The 26329-nt window shown below is 42.9% G+C and overlaps 1 protein-coding gene across 1 annotated transcript in view; it reads left to right on the forward strand.

The window, feature by feature from the left end:
• DPYD (dihydropyrimidine dehydrogenase) overlaps nucleotides 1-26329 on the forward strand; it is an 832560-nt gene that overhangs the window by 487704 nt on the left and 318527 nt on the right. The window contains exon 14 of the mRNA XM_029062931.2: nucleotides 13534-13698. Coding sequence (XP_028918764.1) covers nucleotides 13534-13698 — 165 coding nt within the window. The remainder of the gene's footprint in view (nucleotides 1-13533; nucleotides 13699-26329) is intronic.

Below are 26329 nucleotides of genomic sequence, written 5' to 3' on the forward strand. Positions count from 1 at the left end.
ATCAATCAATCGAGGATATTTATTGAGCTCCTCCTCTGCGTAGAGCACTGCACCAAAGCCACACACATAATGATAGCAGTTCCTCCTCTGGCTAACAGAAGAGCTTCTTTTAGGTCAAAATCAGAAACTCAGCTGGTATAGTTTTAAATTCCTAGGAAAAATCAGCTGAAATTTCCCCTCAGGGATCACCTCCCTTCACCATGCTAGCGTGCTTAGAAAGTGAAAAATTCCCCCAAAGCTCCCTGATAATTATTAGAACATGAGATAATACTTGCAGCATTTGTAAGTGTTGGGGTGGATACTGTAATGCAGCTCGAACTCAGTCCCTGTCCCATACTGGACCCATAGTCAAAGTAGGAGGGAACGAAAATGCAGAGAAGTCAAGTGACTTGCCCAAAATCACACTGCAGGCAAGTGGCAGATTCAGTTTATCTGGATCTGAGTTAGAAGCAGTGTGGCTCAGTAGAAGAAGCCTAAGTTTGGGAGTCAAAGGTCATGGGTTCGAATTCCGGCTCTCCCACTTGGTAGCTGTGTGACTGTGAGCAGAAGCAGCATGGCTCAGTGGAAAGAGCGCGGGCATTTGAGTCAGAGGTCACGGGTTCTAATCCCAGCTCCGCCGCTAGTAAGCTGTGTGACCTTGGGCAAGTCACTTAACTTATCTGGGCCTCAGTGACTTCATCTGTCAAATGGGGATTAAAAAAACTGTGAGCCCCACGTGGGACAAACTGATCACCTTGTATCCCCCAGTGCTTAGGACAGTGCTTTGCACATAGTAAGTTGTTTTTTTTTCCCCAGGCTGAGCTCCCCCCTTTTCCCAGACTGATCTCCCCCCTTTTTTCCCTCTGCTCCCTCTACCCCCGCTTCACCTCTCTGCAGCTAAACCCTCTTCTCCCCCCTTTCCCTCTCCTCCTCCCCCTCTCCCGTCCCACCCCCTCAGCACTGTACTCATCCGCTCAACTCTATATATCTTCATCACCCTATTCATTTTGTTTGATGAGATGTACGTCACCCTGATTCTATTTGTTTGCCATTGTTTTCATGAGATGTTCTTCCCCTTGACTCTATTTATTGCTATTGTTCTTGTCTGCCTGTCTCCCCAGATTAGACTGTAAGCCCGTCAAAGGGCAGGGACTGTCTCTATCTGTTGCCGATTTGTACATTCCAAGCACTTAGTACAGTGCTCTGCACATAGTAAGCACTCAATAAATACTATTGAATGAATGAATGAATGAAAGTCACTTAATTTCTCTGTGCCTCAGTTACCTCATCTCTAAAATGGGGATTAACCGTGAGCCTCACGTGGGACAACCTGATTACGCTGTATCTACCCCAGCACTTAGAACAGTGGTCTGCATATAGTAAGCAATTAACAAATACCAACATTATTATATGAACCCAGGACCTCTCACCTCGCCTAGTCCATACTTTTTCTGCTACCCCCAGCTGCTTATCAGACAGCACAGAAGCACTTATCTTGAATAAGAAGCTTATTTAGTGAAACATAAGTCACTTTTAACTTCAAGAAAACTAATTTGTCTCCTGGTGTCTCTCAAGTATATCCATTGTCCTTGAGTTTCTTAGATGTCCTGTGCTTGTAGATGCATCTTGGTTTTGATTCTCGGTTTTGTTATTGTCAGAAGAGTTGGATCCTGGCTGCCTTGATTTCCAGTTTGGGCCTGGTTCCTGTTACTGATAGTTTCTTGGCGAGATGCTGGAATTTCCTTCTTCCTCTCTGTGTGTAATCAGTGTATTTTTTTTAGTTATTATACTAATAGTACTAAGTGCTTAGTACAGTGCTGTGCACATAGTAAGCACTCAATAAATACTGTTGAATAATAGCTGCTAATTGAAGTCTACTTTATTCACTAATTCCAGTCAGTAGATTTTATTTCTGCCTTATTCCCAGCACCACGCTGACACCGATGCACCATTTGGCCCCGTTCAAGCAAAACAACTCCCTCGCTCTCACCTTTCCTCACTGATCAGCTGTTACCACCCAATCTGCACACTTTGCTCCTTTAATACCAATCTACTCTCCATATGCCTACCTCATCCCTCCCACTGCCAAATCCCTTTGCCCACATCCTCCCTCTGGCCTGGAATTTGCTCCTCCTCCATGTAAGACAGTCCACCTCTCTCCCCACTTTCAAGAAACTCCTGTGGACAGGGAATGTCTACCAACTCTACCGTACTGTACTTTCCAAAATGCTAAGTACAGTGCTCTGTACTGCTGTGTGTGCTCTGCACACACTGAGGACTCAGTAAATCAGCGTGGCTCAGTGGAAAGAGCCCAGGCTTGGGACTCAGAGGACCTGGGTTCGAATCCTGGCTCTGCCATTTGTCAGCTGTGTGACTGTGGGCAAGTCACTTAACTTCTCTGTGCCTCAGGTCCCTCATCTGTAAAATGGGTATTAATTGTGAGCCTCACGTGGGACAACCTGATTACCCTGTATCTACCCCAGCGCTTAGAACAGTGCTCTGCACGTAGTAAGCGCTTAACAAATACCAACATTATTATTATTATTATTAAATAACATTCGTGAATTGACTGATATGCCGTCTGAACCCCACTCATGGAAATTCCACTGTTACTTGGGTCCTGCCATTTGGTAAGAGCCCAAGACTGAGACTTGTAGGATATGGCTCTACTTGCCTACTGGGTGGGTGACTTTGGATGAAGCACTTAAGGTCTCTGGGCCTCATATGCGCAATGGCATGAAAATATCTGTTGTCTCCCAAACTACGAGCCAAAAACAGGACACGGATTGCATCCAGTTGAATTATATTCTAACTCGCTTCTTAGAAGAGTGTTTGGCACAAAGTATCTCTTTATAGCTGCCACATTACTACCGGATCTGTGACTCAGACACAGCTAGCCCCCACTGCCTTTTCTTCCCTCCCACATTCCACCTCCATACTTACTTTGTCTTTCCCATTGGTTGGTATCCTCATGAATCTCATTTGAATGTGTTTTTCCTTTATGTACAGAAAAACCTAAAGCAGCTGATAGAACAGTCTGTTTCAGGTTTTTCTGGAGATAAAGTGGAAAAAAGTGGGGACTGTCCTATCGAAGTCAGGATGTATGGTTACTGTTCATCTACCCAAGAAATTCGTGAATGGAGTTAAAGTTTTTGATTAGATTAGAAGAGTTTTGTGGTGCATTTGTGTGTGTATATACATATATATTTTGCTTCAGTTGATTATTTGCACAAACTTAAACCTTTTTTTTTTACTTATTGTCATTTATCAACACATCTCTGCAAAGTTCTCACTGAGGCCGTCGCAACTATATTACCATAGTAACCACAGTAACACTATGAAGTTTTAAAGCACTTAATGAGCTTAGCATTATATTTCTTTGGCTGTAAGAAAGGTCGAGTCAATGAACTTAAAATGCATTCTTTTTGTTAACCATTTAGATTTCTTTACAAACGCTGAGAAATCACTATTATAATTTCAAATATTAAGGGTCACAGAAGCTCAATTCTGGTGGTACTTTCTATGTGTAGAGCTGAGATGAGAGTACATTATTTAATGGTCATTCTCTCATAGTTTTAAAGCAGAGCTGGTAGTCGTGACCTTTAAGAATTTTTTTTAAACTTGAAAAATGTGAATGCCATATTTTTAACCCAATGTCTTTCCAGGTGAACCATGACCTCTTTTCTATTGCTAACTATTCCTGATGTCTTAAGCAAATCTTTCTTTTTTTAGCTTTGAATGTTGAAAATCTCAAGGTGAAATACCTACTTAAGACAGTATTTCCAAAAATTTAGTGTTCTAGGGTCAGTAACTTTGAAATTCTTTACCAATCACTCATTCAATGATATTTATTAAGTATTTACTAAATCTGCACAACTCTTGAAAGTCTCTTTTCAGCCCAAGGATCGTGCACGATTTATTGGGGAATAGGAAAAAGAAATTCTTGAAGTGATGTTAAAGAACAACAGATGTGAGGCCCACTTTGAAAAATGCATCGAAAAGCCTCTAGCCATTATTTCTAGAGATTTCATGGAAAAAAGGAGTTGCTCTTTCTCTTCCCTTCTTTCCACTCAGGGACTGCTCTTTGCCAAAGAGTCCTTGCACCCTCCTGGATTCTCTCCTTCTTTATCTAATCCAGTCCAAGGGTAAGAAAGCAAGGCAGCAGTGGACTCTGATATGAAGGTTTTGCTCTAGGTGTTCTTTATTAATTTGAGCATCATCCCCTCCCTGCTCCTAAGTGGTCTCATCTACACCAAGTGATGGTTTCACTTAGCCCAGTGATTTAGCCTATCTAGCCAACAACCTCCCAATTGGGGTCTATTCAGAGCTGACTGGTGTTGGGGCATGCATGGTTCCGGGCTTTGTACCTCACACACTTTGAAGAGGAATTCATTCATTCAATCATATTTACTGAGCGCTTACTGTGACCAGATCATTGTACTAAGCACTTGAGAAAGTACAATGCAACAGTAAACAGACACATTCCCTGCTCATGATGAACTTTCAGTTCAGAAGGGGGAAACGTACTTCGGTACAAAGAAATAAAGTTACAGATAGGTACATAAGTACCTTGGGGCTGGGAGCAGGGAAGAGCAAAGGGAGCACGTTAGTGTGACGCAAAAGAGAATGGGAGGAGAGGAAAGGGGCTATATGGGGGTGGGTGGTCTGGGATGGCCTCATGGAGGAGATATTCCTCGTTAAGGCTAATGAAGGTGGCCTGGAAAGTAAATGTCGGTCAGTACCTGAACCAGAAACTTAGCTCAGGGCCAGAATGTGACGGCAGTGAGGAGATGGAGGGGATAGAGGGGAAGCGCTCCTGAGGGCCCGCAGCAGCTCCCTTCACGAGCCGTGGCCAGCCTGGGAAGGAAGCATCAGAGAGCTTCTGACAGTCCCAACGTAGCACTGACACAGCCTCCGGAGATGTCAGCGTGGCTCAGTGGAAATAGCAGGGGCTTGGGAGGCAGAGGTCATGGTTTGGAATCCCGGATCTGCCACTTGTCAGCTGTGTGACTGTGGGCAAGTCACTTCACTTCTCTGTGCCTCAGTTACCTCATCTGTAAAATGGGGATTAAGACTGTGAGGCTCATGTGGGACAACCTGATTACCCTGTATACCCCAGCACTTAGAACAGCGCTCTGCACATAGTAAGTGCTTAACAAATACCAACATTATTATTATTATCATTATTATTATGTCCCAAGACCAGACCAGGGTCCCGGTCGGGGAGATCCCCATCTCGTAGGCCCCAGCTGGAATGTCCACCTTAGCTGCACCTTCTCCCTGGCACAGAGAGGCTAATGCTGCCCTCGGGGCAAATCCCTACCCATCCTGGAGCTGCAGCAGATTGCTCCGTGCTGGGACTTCCTCTCTCCTATGTCTGAGAAGCGGCTTGGTATAGTGGGTAGAGTGGGAGTCAGAAAGTTGTGGGTTCTAATCCCTGTTCTGCCACTTCTCTGCCGTGTCACCTTGGGCAAGTCACTTCACTTCTCTGGGCTTCAGTTACCTCATCTGGAAAATGGGGATTGAGACGGTGAACGCAACGAGGGAGAGGGACCGTGTCCAACCCAGTTAGCTGATATCCACCCCAGTGTTTAGTATAGTGCCTGGCACGTAGTAAGTGTTTAACAAATACCACAATTATTAATATTATTGTCCCGCCACTGTCCTTTCTGCCTGGGCAAGGGAGGTGCCAAGATGGAAGCAGTACTGCTCTGGGCTACCCTACCATCTGACCACCATGGATCCTGTCTTTTGCAAGGCCCAGAAAAATTATCCTTTAACATCCTCCCTTTCCTCCAACCCTTAGCCTATCTTGGGCTAATTAGGATATTAAGTCCTCAGAACAAGGAGCAAGATTTTCTGAATGAACTGTTGAAGCCCAGCCTAGTATATTTTGCAGGCCCAGTGAACAGAACCAATTGTAATGTTTATAAATAGAATATAAATAGAAGACTAACTGGGATAGCCCCGTCCAACAGAATCATAAGATCAGCTCTAATCTCAGTGTTTCTCAGGCTTTCATTAGCATATGGGGTTCGCTTTAAGACGCAACAACCATAAGCATTTTACATAAGATTGAAAAATATGCAGAGGAGAGAAACCAAAATGAAAGAGGATTTGGTAAATAGACCCTTGGTAAAAAGGCTAAAAGTCGTATCTATATTCATCTCTTTAATTATGAGGGAAAAAATTAATTACAATGTTTAAAATTACAAATGTTATCTGAGTCAGTCAACGGTATTATTTGAGTGCTTACTGTTTGGGCCAAAGTATTGCAGTATTACACACTCGAGAGTGTGAAAAAGAGTTAGCAGACTTGGTCCCTGTCTTCAAGGAGCTTCCCCTCTAGAAGGAGAAGATAGTAACAGGGAATAGGGAAACAATATCCACGCTGTCCATTAGTGATTCAAGGGATTTCAATGTCCAAGAGGAGAATTTCACTGGACAGAAAGACATCCTAAAGAGGTAGTATCTGAACCAGCATCCATCTAATCAGCTGACAACTAGGCAAACTCCACACCCCTTCAACACACACAAAGACACAAACACACAATACACACCCCTTTATTAAACTTCACTGAGACTTTCCTTTGGGAGATTGAAACTGGGGGTCGCTGTGTTACCTAATACAGTCTCAAAATTAGCCATTCTGCATATGGTGCTATGAGAGGCTATGGAATTAGGAACCCTAGCCAGGATCCAGTAGTTAGTCTGCATACACCCCAGTGACCGTGGATGAATCAGATTTCCCAACAGGACAAAATCAAAGTTGGTATTCTATCAGTGCCACAAATTGGAAAAGATCAATCGATCGAACAGTAGTATTTCTTGGGTGCTTAATTTGTACTAGAGCAAAAGACAACAGAAATTAATATAATCAAAGTGTGCAAGGTAATATTTAAAGCCACCGAGGGTCAAGACTGTCAGGGCCAAACTGCAGACTTGATGACTGGAAATCCAGATGCCATGTGCTAGGTCATGGGACTGGCTGTCTGGTAGCTTTTCTTGGAAAAAAAAGGCTGGGAAATAGGGGTTTAGTCTAAATTAACTCCCAAACTACGAGACTGATCATAATAATTATGGTATTTGTTAAGTGCTTATGATCATAATAATTATGGTATTTGTTAAGTGCTTACTATGTGCCAAATACTGGGATAGATACAAGGTAATCAGGTTGGACACAGCCCCGTCCCACACGGGGTTCACATTCTTAATCCCCATTTACAGCTGAGGTAACTGGGATACAGTGAAGTAAAGTGACATGCCTAAGATCACACAGCAGACAGGTGGTGAAGTCAGGATTAGAACCCATGACCTTCTGACTCCCAAACCCATGCTCTATCCACTACACCATGCTGCTTAACGATCCAATTAACCGGCTCATCTTCTCCCCTTTTTCTCAGTCTCGTGGGAAAAGAGGAGGAGGAGCTCTGCTCTTCACCCACCGATGTCACTTTCACCCTATTCCACCCCGCTTTGGATTTTCATATTGTCTATCTTTCTCATCCTCTATGGCTACTTGTGAGCTTCATTGGACCGCAAGCTCCCGATGGGCAAGGGATGTGTCTACCAACCCTGTTACACAGTACTCTGCATGCAGTGCTCAGGAAATACCACTGATTGTCTATCATTCTCCTGTCCCATCATCTGCACTCCTAAAAGCCCTCCAACAAGCTTGGGGGAGCAGCGTGGCTTAGGGGAGAGAGCATGAGTCTGAAAGTCAGAAGACCTGAGTTCTAATCCTGGCTCTACCACCTGTCTTGTTGTGTGATTTGGGGAAAGCCACTTAACAGCTCTGTGCCTCAGTTACCTCATTTGTAAAATTAGGATTAAGACTGTGAGCCCCACGTTGGACGTGGGCTGGGTCCAATCTGATTAGCTTCTATTTATCCCAGCAGTAAAGTGCACGGGACATACTGAATGCCTAAGAAATTCTATAAGAAAGGGAAAATCAGCATGGGAGAATCAGCTTTAATGCAGCATGTACAGAAAACACAGCATCACCTGTCAGTCATATTTATTCATTCAGTCATATTTATTGAGCACTTACTGTGTGTAGGACTCTGTACTAAGCATTTGGGAGAGTACAGCATAGCAATTATAAAGGCATATTCCCTGCCCACAATGAGCTTCCAGTCTAAAGACTGTACGCTGTTTAATGTCTACTTAATGGAGAGCAGAAACCAGGGAAAAGTGGAAACTAGAGAATAATTGGGACAATATGAATCACATGGGCCTCCAATTCCTCTCATGATCAGCTCTTGCCAAAATCAAGGAGGCGAAAGTTGAAGTTAGAGTCAAATCCCTCTGAAGGGCAACGTGGCTCAGTGGAAAGAGCCCGGGCTTGGGAGTCAGAGGTCATGGGTTCTAATCCTGGATCCACCGCTTGTCAGCTGTGTGACATGGGCAAGTCACTGCACTTCTCTGTGCCTGTTACCTCATCTGAAAAATGAGGATGAAGCTGAGAGCCCCACGTGGGACAAACTGATTACCTTATATCTACCCCAGCTCTAGAACAGTGCTTGGCACATAGTAAGCGCTTAACAAGTACCATCATTATTATTATTATGTTCCTAGAAAGCTTTTTCCAATTCCAGTCCTCCCAGTGGGAATTTAGAACCTCAAGTGGGTAGAGTGATGACCCGAGAAGATAGTGTGACTGTGTAGTGAGTGGAAAAATGCATTTTCTGAAAAATAGGTGAGCTGTGCTTATTCCCTCTAGGCAGACCCTACTTATCACTTACCCCTTAAGAATGGGGGCAAAAAAAATAACTACAGGGAAATAATAAATTTATTTCTGATGCTCTGATTGTTAACCAAACAGGATTAAAATCACTTAATTAGTAAAAAATTAACTGGTCTGATTTCTAGAAGTCAGAATATACATATTTGCACACATATTCTATGACAGCACTGGTAGTATCTGTTTTATAATATACTAATTCAAATGTAAAAATGAATGTAAATCAGCAGAAATTAACATGCAATGTGAAGAAAAGTCCTTTTATCCTCTGCAACTGTAGCATTTGGCAGATTTAGGCATAAATAATCTTTTGTGGCAAGGGTATGTCTTATCAAACATATGCAGATCAGCACTAATTAATGCTAATTAAGGTTTCCTGTCTATCTAGTTGGAAAAGCATCCAAATGTTATGAAATCCAGTTAGTATGCCTATTACCCTAATTGTTTTATATGGGTGGTTCTTAATTAAAATATGTAAATTGACCTTAATTGCTATATACTAATGGGGGTCCATGTTATCTCACTAAAATTGACAAGATGGTGAGGAGGGGGGACTTAAATGACTAATTCTGATAAATCCTTTGACTGAGTGACCTTTACTCAAATTTATTTTTAATTGGAAGCTGGCAAAAGATGTATTTTCATTTCTTTGCTTCTTTTTGATTTTAAATTTGGTCAGTGTTACTAGTCTTAGTTCATTTAGCTATAGAGGCAGTGGTGGACTGCTAATTATACTTAAGGAAATGAATTTTGATTTTGACTATTATATTTTGTCATGAAATTATTGATAGTCTCATTTTAGTCAATGGAGAAGTGGCATTTTCCCCACTTTAATTTGCATCTGTGACTGCAATTCTCTGTAGATAATTTGACCCAGTTAGTGTGTTAAAGTGTGTGTTAAAGTTTCATGAACCAGTACTTCTGTGATATACTAAATATTTCTTAATTAGATGACTTCATTTTTTGAAAAAGTAACCCTATGTGAATCTTCTCTTCAAATTCACAAGCTCATGTTTAAAACACTGATTAGACAAATAAGATAATTGCATTGAAAAGAATGAGATGATATCTTCTACATAATACCTATGATGTTTTTTGTTTGGAATTTGTTTAATTACCAACACATGACAAGCATCTCATTTAGCTCACACACAAGATTATTTAAATTGTATTAAAATATCTCTGAATTTCTCTTTCTAAGCGTGCAATTATGGGAAGTGATCTGGCTAAAATGCCCAGATTTAACATTTTTGGCCTTTTCATCTGTAATTACGTGTTAAACTTGTCTCTAATTTGAAGCATATTTTCTCAATCTCATTCCAGAAAAATATAAACAGAGGCTTTAGGAAACCACATTCATTTCTATCTTTCCAAAAATATAGAGTTTACAAACAGCTCTTTGGGAAAATAATGTTCCCTCCTCTTTCCCCTTACACTCACTTTCTGCCTACCCGTTAGACTGTAAACTCGTGGTGAGCAGGGGACAGGTCTACCAACTCTTGTATTGTACTCTCCTGAGCATTTAGCGTAGTGCTCTGCACACAGTAGACACTCAATAAATACTACTGATTGGTTGATATTTGTCATCTCAGTCAAAAACACCACCATCCTCCCTGTCCAAGAAACCCAGAAACTCAGTATCATCTTAGGGAAGCAGAGTGGCTTAGTGGAAAGAGCCCAGACTTGGGAGTCAGAGGTCATGGGTTCTAATTCTGGCTCTGCCGCTTGTCAGCTGTGTGACTTGGGGCAAGTCACTTAACTTCTCTGTGCCTTGGTTAGCTCATCTGGAAAATGGGGATTCAGAATGTGAGCCCCATGTGGGTTGCCCCGATTACCTTGGCTCTCACCCCAGAGCTTAGAACAGTGCTTGGCACATAGTAAGTGCTTAAATGCCATCCTTATCATTCTTCTCTTTGTTTATTCTCTGTCCTTCGACTCTTGCATTCAATCTCCTACCAAATCCACCCAGTTCTCCTAATATAACATTTCTGCACTGCTTCTTTCTCTCCACCCAATCAGCTACCCTCTGGTACAAACCTTTAGTCATATACCAGTTAGACTATTGAGTCAGCCTTCTTTCTAGCCTCGGTGCCTCCAGTCGCTACTCCCTTTTACCTATAATTCCTGCTGCTGATGAATTGTATCCTCTAAGAGTTGCTCGACACTCTTCTTTCCGCTACTCAAAGCCCTCCATTTCCAATCTGGCGTCTTTGTCAGGCAAAAATTGCTCAAGGTCAGTTTCAAAGGTCTTCTCCAAGTCATCTCATCCTATATATTTGATCTTCACCCCAACTCATTATTTTTCATTCTTCCCAAACTCAGCTTCACCCTTAACTTTTCCATTTCCATCTCCTTATTCATTCTGTGTACCTGGCTTGAAACTCTTCCCTTCCTCAAATCCAACAGACCACAGCCTTTCCCATATTCAAAACCCTTTTGAAATGCCACCTCCTCTAACAAGCCTTCCCTGAACCTCAGCACCCTGAACCATATTATCTCCTCAGCCAACCATCCCCTCTCTTTCAACTTCAAACTCAGTCTCTCACCAAATCTTAGCACTTTTTCTCCTGAATGACATTTCCAGGATCCTCCCCTTCTTCTCCACCTAAATGTTTGGTCTGTGTTAGTCTGATAAAACAATGAACCCTCCTCTAAGACAGTGAAAGGAGACTGGGTTTCTCATGAGGAGAGTTTTATTGAGTTATGGACCCACAATACTAAGGTTTCAGACCCATCGCTTCCCCAATATACCCTTCTTGCTCCCATCTCATCAGCTCCTTCTGGCTCAGTGGAAATAGCATGAGCTTGGGAGCCAGAGGTCATGGGTTTGAATCCAGGCTCTGCCACCTGTCAGCTGTGTGACTGTGGGCAAGTCACTTTACTTCTCCATGCCTCAGTTACCTCATCTGTAAAATGAGGGTGAAGACTGTGAGCCTCATGTGGGACAACCTGATTACCCTGTACCTACCCCAGTGCTTAGAACAGTGCTCTGCACATAGTAAGTGCTTAACAAATACCAACATTAGTATTATCATTATTATTATTATTATTATTATTATTATCATCCCTCTGTCAAATATCCCTTCTATGGTTTATATGTTGGCCCATTTATGTGTCCAATATGGGTCTTGAATTGTGGGTGGATCTATGAGCGGCTTTGGTCTTTATCCACCGTGCTGATGCTGGTTCTCATAACTACCTCTTAGTACACATTTGCTAGCTTTATTTTTCTACTTTATCCTATCTCTACCTCTCCAAACCTACTTTAATTTCTCAGCCTAGCCTAGCTCCATCATCTTGTTGTGCTACCAAAACTCTATCACTCGCTCTTCTCCAAAATCTATGTTTCCCATCTTCATTGTTCACACCTTCATCCCCCAACAGTCCAGCTGCTTGTCATATATCCTGGCTTGACTACTTGCATTGGCCTGGTCACTGATCTCCCTACCTCCAGTCCATATTTCACTCCTCAGCTTGGAGGACTTGTCTAAAAAATCACTCCCGACAAGTCTCACCACTCCTCAAAGATGTGGCTCTTAGCTTTAAGGCAATTGATCAGGTCCATTTATTCTACTTGTTCATGTTCTTCTCCAACAACCCCTCAGCTCACAATATTCGTGCCTCAAACTAACCTACTCACTGAGCTTTGTTCTTGTCTCTCCCGCGACCCACACCTTGCTCAAGTCCTCCAGACTGTAAGTTCTTTATGGCCTGGGAATGTATCTGTCAAATTGTACTCTCCCATGCACTTAGTACGGTGCTCTTTTCCTCTGCTCCACCTCCCCTTCCCTCCCCATCACCCTAATAATAATAATAATAATGTTGGTATTTGTTAAGCGCTTACTATGTGCCGAGCACTGTTCTAAGCGCTGGGGTAGACATAGGGGAATCAGGTTGTCCCACGTGGGGCTCACAGTCTTAATCCCCATTTTACAGATGAGGGAACTGAGGCACAGAGAAGTGAAGTGACTTGCCCACAGTCACACAGCCGACAAGTGGCAGAGCTGGGATTCGAACTCATGAGCCCTGACTCCAAAGCCCGTGCTCTTTCCACTGAGCCACGCTGCTTCTGACTTGCTCCCTTTCCTCTACCCCCTCCCTTCCCCATAGCACTTGTGTATATATGTACATATTTCTATTAATGATGTGTGTATATCTACCATTGTATTTATATTAATGCTATTGATGTCTCTTTACTTGTCCTGATGCCTGTCTCCCCCCTTCTAGACTGAAAGCCCACTGTAGGCACGGACTGTCTTCTTTATTGTTGAATTGTACTTTCCAAGTGCTTACTTCAGTCCTCTGCACACAGTAAGCGCTCAATAAATGTGATTGAAAGAATGAATGAATGAAAGTGCTCTGCACACAGCAAGTGCTCAATAAATATGATTGACTGACTCAATGACTGACTGCCTATTACCTAGAGCTTTTGTCTAATTCAAATCTGATGGACCAGAGCTCATCCCATTTTCACAATCCTTCCGAAATCATATCTCTTTGAGGAGTCTTTCCTGGATTAATTTAAATTTTCCCTGCCCAGCACTTAAATATTTACAATCTTTCATAGCCCTTTTGTACTGATTTTACATGCCCTATTGCATAAGCACCACAGATGGGCATATCCCCTTTTCTTTTCACCTGTTTTAGAGTCTGCCTCACCCATTTGAGAGGAGGGTATCATGTCTTCTATTTCTACTAATTGTACAGTAGCACAGTGTCGTACACACAGTAGGTTCTCAAGAAATACCATTGCCTGATTGATTAGATAAATGTTATTAATAACACTGCCACTGTGTTTTTTCTCGCAACAGGACATCGTGACTAATGTTTCACCGAGGATCATCCGAGGCACCACTTCGGGTCCTATGTACGGGCCAGGGCAGAGCTCCTTCCTGAACATCGAGCTCATCAGCGAAAAAACGGCTGCGTATTGGTGTCGAAGTGTCACCGAGCTGAAAGCCGACTTTCCAGACAACGTAAGTGCAGTTTAACGCTTAAAACAGGGGAAACGTATAAGTTAATGTATGTTTATTTAAACATGCAATTTGCACTCATGAATATTAATGTGGGTAATTCATTGTGCCAGAGATTTTGATAGTTACACTGCTGATGTGAAAGTAGAATAAGAACGAAAGGCAAGAGCTCGTAAAAATCCTCACAATGGGAGGCTCTGTTAAATGGGTGTTACGTAAATACAAAAAGTATTTCCATAAACAGGAGAGGACAAAAAGCGCAATATTTATTTTATAGGGTTGAATTTTCTTCACGCAGGAAATACAGGAGTAACAAACGCATAGCCATAAGACAGTGTAATCTATGAGCCCATTTCAGATCACTGAAAAGTGTAAAATATTTTCATTTATTTTTGTTAGTCAAAATTAAAAAGTTATTTTGGTCAGTTAAATTGTTTATAAATAATGTAACATCTGTACGCAGGTGACCTTTGTGTTCTAAGGCTTTGTGTTCCATTTGGGTAGGGTTAAATGAAAATATAAACAACTGAGAATCCCATTTAAATAGAAATGATCCTTAGTGGTAATGTTAATTGGCTTTTGCAACCTCGGACAATTTATCCATCCTGTCCATTTGTATCATGATTTTCCAGTAGCCACGCCTAATTATCCCATTGTCCCAGGTGCCTTACCCCAGTAAAATTGTGTTGCAGTGAGCATTACCTCAGTGCTTGTCATATTGTATTTTGGGTTTTGGTGGTCTGCCTAAACAAACGATATTAAATAAAAAGTATTAGTGGTGAACGCCTCTAGAAGCTGAATATAACATCTGCAGGTTAGGTAGTGGCATAATGTGGTGTAGTGGGTAGAGCACAAACCTGGAAGGCATAAGGTCAGGGGTTCTAATTCTGGCACCATCACTTGTCCGCTGTGTGGCCTTTGGCAAGTCACTTCATGTTTCTGGGCCTCACTTACCTCATCTGTAAAATGGGGATTGAGACTGTGAGCCCCAAGTGCGACGGGGACTGTGTCCAATCCAATTTTCTTGCATCCACCCAAGTGCTTAGTGCAGTGTTTGGACCATAATAATAATAAGGTATTTGTTAAGTGCTCATTAAGCATTCATCCCAGTGCTTAGAACAGTGCTTTGCACACAGTAAGCGCTTAACAAATACCTTATTTGTTACCCCCAATGATCTGGTCACCTATTTCATCATGAAAATTAATGCAATCAGGTCTGAGCACCCCAAAGTCAACCCTCCCCCTTCTCCATCCCCCCTGTTCCCAACCCTCTCCCCTACTTTCCCATCCTTCCCTGCAGTATCCTCAGAGGAGATCACCTCCCTCCTCGCAAGTGCCACCCCCTCTACCTGTGCTTCAGACCCCATTCCCGCTCACCTTATAAAAACCATCGCCCCTTCCCTCCTCCCTCCTTAACTTCTATCTTTAACCACTTACTCTCCAATGGCTTCTTCCCCTTTGCCTTCAAACATGCCCATGTCTCCCCCATCCTAAAAAAACCCTCTCTCGACCCCACTTCCCCTTCCAGTTATCGCCTTATCTCCCTGCTACCCTTCCTTTCCAAGCTCCCAGAATGAGTCATCTACACTCGCTGCCTAGAATTCCTTAACTCCAGTTCACTCCTGGACCCCCTCCAATCTGGCATCCGTCCCCTCCACTCTACCGAGACTGCTCTCTCAAAGGTCACCCGTGACCTCCTTGCCAAATCCAATGGCTCCTACTCTATCCTAATCCTCCTCGACCTCTCAGCTGCCTTGGACACTATCGCCCATCCCCTTCTCCTCCACACTTCACGGCTTCACGGTCTCCGTTCTCTCCTGGTTCTCCTCTTATCTTTCTGGTCGTTCATTCTCAGTCTCCTTCATGGGCTCCTCCTCCCCCTCCAGTCCCCTAACTGTAGGGGTTCCTCCAGGATCAGTTCTTGGCCCCCTTCTATTCTCTATCTACACTCGCTTCCTTGGTGAACTCATTCACTCCCCCGGCTTCAACTGTCATCTCAAAGCAAATGACACCCAAATCTACATCTCCTCCCATGTTCTCTCTCCCTCCCTCCAGGCTCGTATCTCTTCCTACCTTCGGAAAATCTCCACCTGGTTGCACGCCCGCTACCTAAAGCTCAACATGTCTAAAACTGAGCTCCTTATCTTCCCTCCCAAACCCTGTCCTCTCTCTAACTTCCCTGTCACTGTGGATGGCACTACCATCCTTCCCAGCTCACAGGCCCGCAACCTTGGTGTCATCATTGATTCAGCTCTCTCATTCATCCCACACATCCAATCTGTCACCAACACCTGCCGGTCTCACCTTTACAATATTGCCAAGCTCCTCCCTTTCCTCTCCATCCAAATGGCTATCATGCTGGTACGAGCTCTCATAATATCACATAATATGGATTATTGTGTCAGCCTCCTCTCAGATCTCCCTTCCTCCAGTCTCTCCCCACTCCAGTTTATTCTCCATTCCACTGCCCAGATCATCTTCCTATTAAAACACTCTGGGGCTGTCACTCCCCTCCTCAAAAACCTCCAGTGGTTGCCTATCAACCTTTGCATGAAACAAAAATTCCTCACTCTTGGCTTCAGAGTTCTCCATCCCCTTGCCCCCTCCTACATCACCTCCTTTCTCTCTTTCTACTGCCCACCCCATAGGCTCCACTCCTCTGCCACTCACCTCCTCATGTTCCCCCGTTCACGTCTATCCCACTGTCAACCCCTGGGCCACGTCCCCCCGTGGTCCTGGAATGCCCTCCCTCCTGACATCTGCCAAACTCACTCTTTCCCTCTTCAGAGCCCTACTGAGGACTCATCTCCTCCAAGAGGCCTTCCCAGATTGAGCCCCCCTTTCATTCTGCTCCCCCTCTCCTCCCCTCCCCTGTCCTCTGCTCCTCCCCTTTCCCCCTTTCCCTCCCCTCAACACTGTGTTCATTTGTATATATTATTTATTACCCTATTTATTTTGTTAATGAGGTGTACGTCCCCTTGATTCTATTTATCTTGATGATGTCTTGTTTTTGTTTTGTTCTGTTTTGCTTTGCTGTCTGTGTCCCCCATTTAGACTGTGAGCCCGTCACCGGGCAGGGATTGTCTCTATCTGTTGCCGAATTGTACATTCCAAGCGCTTAGTACAGTGCTCTGCACATAGGTAGTGCTCAATAAATACTATTGAATAAATGAATAATGAGCACTTAACAAATACCACAATTATCATTATTATTATTATTATTAGAAGGCTAGCCACCATACTCCATCCTTCAGTTAGGTCTGCTGCTCGATGTCACTTTGACAATTTCCTAAAGAACATTCTAGGCTTCCGGATTGGATTTTCATATTCACGGGCTCTCTCTGCACTGTTTAATCCCTAAGGCAGATTTTGGTGGCATTTTAGTTCTGCACTACAAACAAAAATACTTTGGTTAGGATCAGACATTGCCTGTTCAGGCTGGAACATAACCTGTTCAGGCTTGTAAAACTGGAGTATTTTTCAAGTCTATAAAGTGGTTCATATGCCATGTTTCTTGCGCACATATTTTCAGACTAGAGTTGTAGTATATAAAAATTGGTGAATGGATCTAGGACGTAACGATGATAATCACTGCCTATCATGTTGGAAAATTTCTGAGTTCTCAGAGAATAGGAAATGCACTTGAACCCCATTTTTAATGTTCCCATCTCAACTTCAAATAGCGATGGGAAACTAGTTGAATAAAACCTTGCTTTTTTCTGTTGGTAATAGGGAAAAGGTCAGACAAAGGTCCCTTCCCCTCTGACTCGACTATATCCCCGTGACGTAGCCTTAGAATCTTGGTGAATTTACACAGCCTAAATCACCAAAAAGTCTATTAAAAGTTGGCCCAATCTGTTAATGCTTTTAATAGGTTGATGAAAACCCAAATGAAATTTCCTGGTTGATGAAAACCCAAATGAAATTTCCTGATTTTCTCCAAATCTAGACTACAGTAAAGATCCCCCCTCTAAGCCCACTTGCAGTCGACACCCAGATTCTGGAAACCCATGACCCTTAATAAACTCATCCAGAATGGATAAACCTGGAATTTTTTTACCTGAGAGGCCTACTTTCTGTCAACTCTTTTCAGTCATGGCTCCCTTTATGTGGTTCTCTTTTTATCCATGAAACACATGCGTAAGTAAGATGGATTTTAAATATATCCTGCAAGACAGAAAAGAAATGAAAAACTTCATTTCAGATTCATCTGTCTGGGTATTTATCGAGTGCTCACTGTGTGCAGAGCACTATATTTAACATTTGGGAGAGTAGAGTATAACAGATTTGGCAGACAAGTTCCCTGCCCACAACAAGCTTGCAGTCTAAAGGGAGTAAGCTTGCAGTCTAAAGGGAGTACTTTTGATTTCTTTCATGTTTAGTCCACGTGGGATTCTGCCTTATAGACCCCTAAAATGTAAAATCTCTGATGGTTGAATTCTGTCTCTTCCTTATTGATAGTGGCTTCAGTAATCCATTAGTATCTCTCGGTATTGTAAATTCCAGGTTTATCCATTCTGGATGAGCCGATTAAGGGTCATGGGTTTCCAGAATCTGGGTGTTGACTGCAACTGGGCTTAGAGGGGGTGATCTTAACTGTAGTCTAGATTTTGGAGAAATTCAGGAAATTTCATTTGGGTCTTCATCAACCTTATTAAAGCATGAACTTGGTGATTTAAGCTGTGTAAATTCACCAAGATTCTAAGGCTACGTCACGGGGACATAGTCAGTCGAGTCAGAGGGGAAGAGACCTTTGTCTGACCTTTTCCCTATTACCAATAGAAAAAAAAAAACCTTATCCACTCTCTGAATTAGCTATCGGAGCACGGTATCTCGGTATTGTAAGGGGCTAGAGAACAAGATTCATTTTCTTCTGGAGGACTCACATTTTTTCAAATCCCTTCCAACTCAGTATGGCATATCTCAAACTTATTGGCCTCCTTTCATTTGTTTGGTTTTATTGTCCTAGGGGAATTAGAGAAGCAGCATGGCTTAGTGGATAGAGCACAGGCCTGGGAGTCATACAGATATTCAGGAATGAAAAAGATGGCTCTGTAGCTGAATGAATTTGTTAATTCTATTAAGGAAGTTATTTAACAGGTTCACATTTTTTGGAGCAGAAAGGTAAGAAAAATTGGATCATCATGGGTTCTAATGCCGGCTCCACCACTTGTCTGCTGTTCGACCCTGGGCAAATCACTTCACTTCTTTGTGCCTCAGTTCCCTCATCTGTAAAGTGGGACTTGAGACTGTGAGTCCCACATGGGACAGGGACTGTGTCCAACCCGATTTGCTTGTATCCACCCCAGCGCTTAGTACAGTGCCTAGCACATAGCAAGTGCTTAACAAATACCACACTTATTATTATTAGAAAAAGTCACTAGGATTTTAGTGTGGCTCTTCATGCATTTCTTTTGGATTACATGTTGACTACTTATTCTCACTGAGATTTGACTTGTAGGGTAAAAGATCATTTCATGGAGGAGAATGTCTCTAAACTCCAACCTCCTTGTGGAGCATAAGATCTACCAATATGATTGTATTATACTTTCCCAAACACTTAATATAGTTATCTGCACACAGTAAGCACTCAATAAATGGTATTGGTTGATTTTTTTAAGCACTTACTATTTGCCAGGGACTGTACTAAGGCCAGGGTTAGATACAAGCTAAGCAGGTTTGACACAGTCCATGACCACCTGGTATTCACAGTCTTAATCCCATTTTTACATAAGAGGTAACTGATGCACAGAGAAGTGTAGTGACTCCCCCAAGGTCACACAACAGACAAGTAGCAGAGACAGGATTAGAACCCAGGTCCTATGACTACCAGGCCTGGGCTCTATCCACTAGGCCATGTGAGTCTTTTTGATTGATTGATTGATTTGGAGATAGAGAAACTGGTCCTAATCCTGGCTCTGCCGCTTGCGTGTTCTGTGACTTTGGAGATTTACTTCATTTCCATGTGCCTCAGTTTCTTCATCTTTAAAACTGGAAGGAAGTAACTTCTCTCTCTCTCTCTCTCTGACCGCCTTAGACTATGAGTTATATGTGGAACAGGGACTGTCACTGCCCTGATCATATTGCTCCTATGCCAGTGTTTAGCACACAGTAAATCCTTAACAAATATCATCATCATTATTATTCTACTGAGAACTAATGGTTTGATCAGCTAAATATTTTAAAACTGTCACCACTAAGAGCAAAAAAATTAACAAGAAGAAGTATACACCTCTCTGTATGTGCCTTTTATTTAGGTGAAATTCCGCGTGTGGATTACTTATATTTTCTTTTCCAAAAAATTTTGGCATCAACTTGAATAGTAGTGTTTTCTCCTATTGTATATCCTTGTCATATTCTTCACAGTGAATGTTGCATAAATTCCCTGCTAGGTTCCCTCTCCATTTACATCAGACGCACTTTGTTTTTTTCCCATTTAATAACCCAATTTCCAAGATTTGCCTTTCTGTAGCCAAGATAATTTCAAAACATAATTACTACTCATATTAACCCACCGAAATGATCCGCTGTGCGTATTAGTTGCCATCTTGAGAATAGAAAATTTTCCAACTGTCCAGGAGATTCTTATGGCGTTTTACCCCATGGGCCGAGCAGAAGATGATGATACTTTGTTTTCTTGTTTTTCTTATCTGGATAATGCTAGTCTGTTCATCCCCGTGACTACATCATGGCACACTCTTGATCAGACAGAGTGTATCTGAAAAGGCGTGCCCTCTTCAAAATAAGAAATAGGAGTTTTGGATGCTGGAAAGAGCAGCCAGTGCTACTCAATTTTGTTTCCAAAGAGGACCGAAGCAAGAAGGAATGAGCTGAAATTGCTGGGAGTTTCAATATTAGGAGCAATATCCTGTCATTGCCATGAGTCAGTGGTGTGAAAAACAAACGAAACTGTGGTACCTCCTTCTCTGGAGGATAGGTAGATAAATGGCCTTAGGAACTTTTTTTTTTCCTTGATACGGAGAATGGATTTGGGCAAGGGAGAATTTTCCCATTGTTCATAACTATTATTTTGTGCTATCAGGTGCTTTTCTCCTTCTACTCCCATGTTGTGAGTGCTGCTGAGCAGGACTTGGGCCTCTGATGGCATGCATTTCAAGTACCACCACGTGTTCTTGCAGTATCATGGGGGGGTGGCCAATGGGGGCAAAATGAAGGGGCCCAAAGTTCACTCCCCCACTGGAAGCCTTCTTCTCCCAGGAACTGAGGAGTTCTGAGTTAACCACAGGAGATTGGAGGTGCATAACTGGAGAGCTCACCACCTCCAAGAGGCCTTCCCAGACTGAGCTTCCCCTTTTCCCTCTGCTTCCCTCTGCTCCTCTCTGCTCTCCTCTCCCCTTCCCCCCTTCACCTCCCCTTGTGCTAAGCCCCTTTCCGTCTGCTCCTCCCCTTCTCCTTCCCCTCAGCACTGTGCTCATTTGTATATATTTTTATTACCCTATTTATTTTTGTTAATGAGGTGTCCAGCCCCTTGATCCTATTTGTCATGATTATGTTGTCTTGTTTTTGTCCGTCTGTCCTCCCCCCGATAGAACTGTGAGCCCGTCACTGGGCAGGGATGGTCTCTATCTGTTGCCGAATTGTACATTCCAAGTGCTTAGTACAGTGCTCTGCATATAGTAAGCACTCAGTAAATACTATTGAATGAATGAATGAATGACTTTGGCCTCATCTCCCTCCCTCTAGTGGAGATTCATTCTTTGGGGTGCTTAGTAGTCTCATTTTACTTACACCACGTTTGTGAATAGAATTTCTCTGGACTAGAAAGTAATGTTTTGAAGTTGAAAATTCAATTATTGAAAGGAAATAATCAGCGAAAGCTACAGCAATCCTATTCCAGCTCCCACATCCGTGGCCACGGGTCGCGAAAGAGACACTAGTAACCTAGAACAAAGGAGCCTAGCTTTCCCCAACTGTTCCTGAAATGACCTCCTAGAACATACCGCTTTGACATACTGATGGGTTCTCTGAGCTTATACCAGGCAGGATGGTTCTTTGTTTCTGCATTCCAGAATGTGAGTCAAAATGTGATAGAGTTTCTTTTGTTTAGTATAAGAACCTGTATTATCCTGGGCCAAGGAAAGAATTTCCAAATTGCAGCAAAGTTGGCATTCTCAAAAGTACATTATTATTATTTATTATTATTATTATTATATTTAGAGTAGTAGTAGTAATAATAATGATATCAATAATAATGATACTAATACCAAAGTAATGACCACAAAATTATGTGGTATTTCTTAAGAGCCTAGGGTGAATGAATGGGTAATCAAGCATTGTGTTAAGTGCTAGGCGTGGATTGCAAGATAATTGGGTAAGACCCAGTCCTGTCTCACTCTGAAGCCATACACAATCCATAAATAAAAAGAAAATTAGTTTTCAATTGTGAGAGTGCTATGGAGTAGTGGATAAAGCATGGGTCTGGGAGTCAGAAGGTTATGGGTTCCTGGTCCCGGCTCCATCACCTGTTTGCTGCATGACCTTGGCTGAGTCACTTCCACTCTCTCTGTCCTCGATTTCCTCACCTGTAAAATAGGGATTGAGATTGTGACCCCCACGTGAGACAGGGACTGTGTCCAAGACGATCTGCTTGTATCCACCCCGGTGCTTAGTACAGTGCTTGGCACACAGTAAGCTCCTAACAAATACCAGAATTATTATTATTATTCCCTAACTTTTTCATTGCCCTTATATCCCATTTTTCATCACCCTTGAATGGGGATATCTATCATTTATTTACCCCACTTTCATCCCCAGAGCACTTATGTACAGATCCAAAATTTATTTTAATTTCTGTCTCCATCTCTAAACGTAAACTCACTGTGGGCTAGGAACATGTCTACCGACTCTCTTGGATTGTACTCTCCCACATGCTCAGTACATTGCTCTCCACATAATAAGTGCTCATTAAATCTGATTGATTGACTGTTCGATTGAACCATTAAAAATAACTTCAGGGGCAGTCAGTAGTCACAGGACTTCTGTAAGGGCCCCAGCGACCAGTGGCGATAGCTAACCTACAGACGCTATTGAGAAAGAGGTCCGACAGAGACTCTCGCTCCACTTTACGTTCTGAAATACGCAGAAGGCATTGGAGTTTCATTTCAAAACACAGAGACAAAGCCAAACTGCAAAATCCCCACCAAATCCACAAATTCCCATAACTTTACAAAGTAGTTTTCTTAGATAAGCAGGAATTCTCAAATCGCATATGTATACCCGGCAAGCACATGTCAAGATTTTCCCAGGAGGCAGGCAGCAAATGTAACCAGAGATCAGTGGAGCGGAGACTAGAATGCGAGAGAGGCCAGCGGGCAGTGGTGACACTCTATTTAAAAGTCCCCTGCCCACTTGATTAGCTCCCATACCCAGATGCTGCTGGGAATTGGTGCGTCTTTTCCCCTTCTGGGGAAATATAATCCCTAGTGAGGTTTTCCTAATTCCTATCCCTACTTCTTTCAGTCCCTTACGTCCGCCTGCTAAAGGGAAGTTTGGAGTGTTTGACGCTGGTCCTGCCAAACCTGACTCTCAATTGCCAGTGAGACAGCCTTTGTCCTGAGAGTTAAGAGTCATATTAGTAGGGACTGGAGTGAGCCGAACTCTTCAGTTTACTCCAAGGAGTGGAAAGGCCTAAAGAGGGAATACTCTCTTGAAAACAGACACATCTGTTCTCTAACCTGGAACCAACACAGTGGAAATATCTTGGACTAGCGCAGGAAATCTCCCATGAATTTGGATAATGCCCTGGAGCCCCCCAGCTCCAGTATAACCTGCTACTACCTAAATTCCAGATGGCATTCTTGGTTTTTAAGCTCCCATTCCTTTTCTAGTAGAGCCAGGTCTGCTATGAGATACAGGGTTCCCTTCATCTCCCCTCCCAGCTCCACAGCACTTCTGTACATATCTGTAATTTACTTATATTAATGTCTGTCACCTCCTCTAGACCGTAAGCTCGTTGTGGGTAGGGACGTGTCTTTTTATTGTTATATTGTACTCTCTCAAGCACTCAGTACAGTGCTTTGCACACAGTAAGTGCTCAATAAATACGATTGAATGAATTCTTGAAGAAATGCATATTAAAAATGTCACATTACAGTGTAAGCGACCAATGACTTTTATGCATCATATGTTATGCCACCCCATTCTGTTCAGATACGCCAGCCCTGTTGGAAGAATATGTCTCCCGTGGCTTAGCGGAAAGAGTACGGACTTGGGAGTCAGAGGTCATGGGTTCTAATCCCAGCTCTGCCTCTTGTCAGCTGTGTGACCTTGGGCAAGTCACTTAACTTCTCTGTGCCTCAGTCACCTCATCTGTAAAATGGGGATGAAGACTGTGAGCCCTATGAGGGACAACCTGATTACCCTGTATCTACCCCAGCATTTAGAATGGTTCTTGGCACATAGTAAGCACTTAACAAACACCATCCTGAGAAGAATATCTCCAATTTGGAGGACTGACTCTTGTTACAGGCTCAACTTGGTCTATTCTTTAGTCGTCGATCACTCAGATCTCTAAAAGCAACATGGTCTTGTGGTTAGACCATGATCCCGGGAATCGGAATGACCTGGTTTCTATTCCCGACGACTCTAATTGTCTGCTACGGGACCATGGGCAAGTCCCTTCATTTCTCTGTGCTTCAGTTACCTCATCTGTAAAACGGGGGTTGAGACTGTGAGCCCCACGAGGGATAGGGACTGTGTCCAACCCAATTTGCACTTGGAACAGTGCTTGACACATAATAATAGAGAAGCAGTGTGGCTCAGTGGAAAGGGCATGGGATTTGGAGTCAGAGATCATGGGTTCGAATCCCGGCTCTGCCACTTGTCAGCTGTGTGACTTTGGGCAAGTCACTTAACTTCTCTGTGCCTCAGTTACCTCATCTGTAAAATGGGGATTAAGACTGTGAGGCTCATGTGGGACAACCTGATTACCCTGTATACCCCAGTGCTTGGAACAGTGCTCTGCACATAGTAAGCACTTAACAAATACCAACATTATAATAAGAGCTTAACAAATATGATTATTATTATTATTTATCGATCACTTATTGTATGCACAGAGTGCTGTACTAAGCATTTGGGATAGAGAATTAGGAGGTCATTCAATCATTTTTATTGAGCACTTACTGTGTGCAGAGTACTAGACTAAGCACTTGGGCAGTACGATTCAACAATAAACAAATACAATCCCTGCCCACAACCAGCTTAGAGTCTACAGGGGAAGAGACCGACATTAATATACAGGAATAAACTACAGATGTGTTCATAAGTGCTGTGGGAGGTGTAGCTTAACCTAAAGCACTCAGCTGACACCTGAAAGATAGTTTTCACAAATCATTTTGAGGTGGAAGTGAGAGTGAACAACGGGAATAAGTCTGGGCGATGCAGAAGGGAGCGGGAGAAGAGGAATGGAGCGTTTAGAAAAGTCCTCTTGGAGGAGCTGTGCCCTCAGTAAGGCTCTGAATGGGGGGAAGGTAATTGTCTGTCAGATTTGAAGAGGGAGGGCGTTCCAGGCCTCAAGCAGGAAATGGGCGATACCTACCCTAAAGGAATTTACTCTCTGCTTCCTCCATTTTCAATAGAGGAAGCAGCACAGTAGGTAGCTAAAACTAATTAAAACATCAGTGTTGCCACAAGAAGCAGTGTGGCTTAGTGGAAAGAGCCCAGGGCTTGGGCGTCAGAGGTTGTGGGTTCTAATCCGGCCTCCACCACTTGTCAGCTCTGTGACTTTGGGCAAATCACTTTAACTTTTCTGGCCTCAGGTCATCTGTAAAAGGGGGTTGAAGACTGTGAGCCCCACGTGGGACAACCTGATTGCCTTGTATCTTCCCAGCACTTAGAATAGCGCTTGGCACATAGTAAGTACATTAACAACACCATCATTATTATTATTATTTATCAAGTTGTTTCCCTGAGTGCCAAATATCTGACCTCTTCAGGTAATCAGATTGGACACAGCTCCTGTCCTATGGTGGGCAGTCCTAACAGGATGGGGAAGCAAATATTTTATCCCTGTGAAGACAGGAAGAAACTGAGGCATAGAATGGTTTAAATGACTTGCCAGGGACACCCAGAGTTGACCAGTAGCAAAGACAGAATTGGAACTGGGTCTCCTGATTCCCAACCCATTAATTCATAAATTCCTTCTTTTACATCGGACCTTCGTGTTTGAAGATGATGCCTACTAGTAATAGTAGTAACTCCAGTGAGGTCATATACCTGTGGCTGGTGTGAATGAAAGGGCATCTGGTAGACAATGGGGCAAGCCATCCACATCGTCCGCCTGAAAAAGTTGCTTTTGCCGCAGTGATGTGTTCCACCGGGAGGCCCCGTAGCTGTTTTCCAAAGGGTCTACTTATATCTTGATTTTGGCCAGAATTGCTGTTGATGGAGAAAAGTCTTCCTTCCTCCATTCCCGTAGATCCGTATCTGGGATTAGTGAATTAAATTCTGTACTAAAATCATTCTAGTCATAAAGATGTGAACAAATATGCTTGCCTGATTCTTATGCAATATAGAGTTTCAGCTATAGAAATCTACTTTAACTAAATCTGTCTTTCCCTCTGTGATGTTTTCTAGACAATACATTTTTATTTTTAAAATTCAACATTAGGGA

Source organism: Ornithorhynchus anatinus, chromosome 4 (genome assembly GCF_004115215.2).
Source record: "Ornithorhynchus anatinus isolate Pmale09 chromosome 4, mOrnAna1.pri.v4, whole genome shotgun sequence".
In the NCBI taxonomy this organism is placed as follows: domain Eukaryota; kingdom Metazoa; phylum Chordata; class Mammalia; order Monotremata; family Ornithorhynchidae; genus Ornithorhynchus; species Ornithorhynchus anatinus.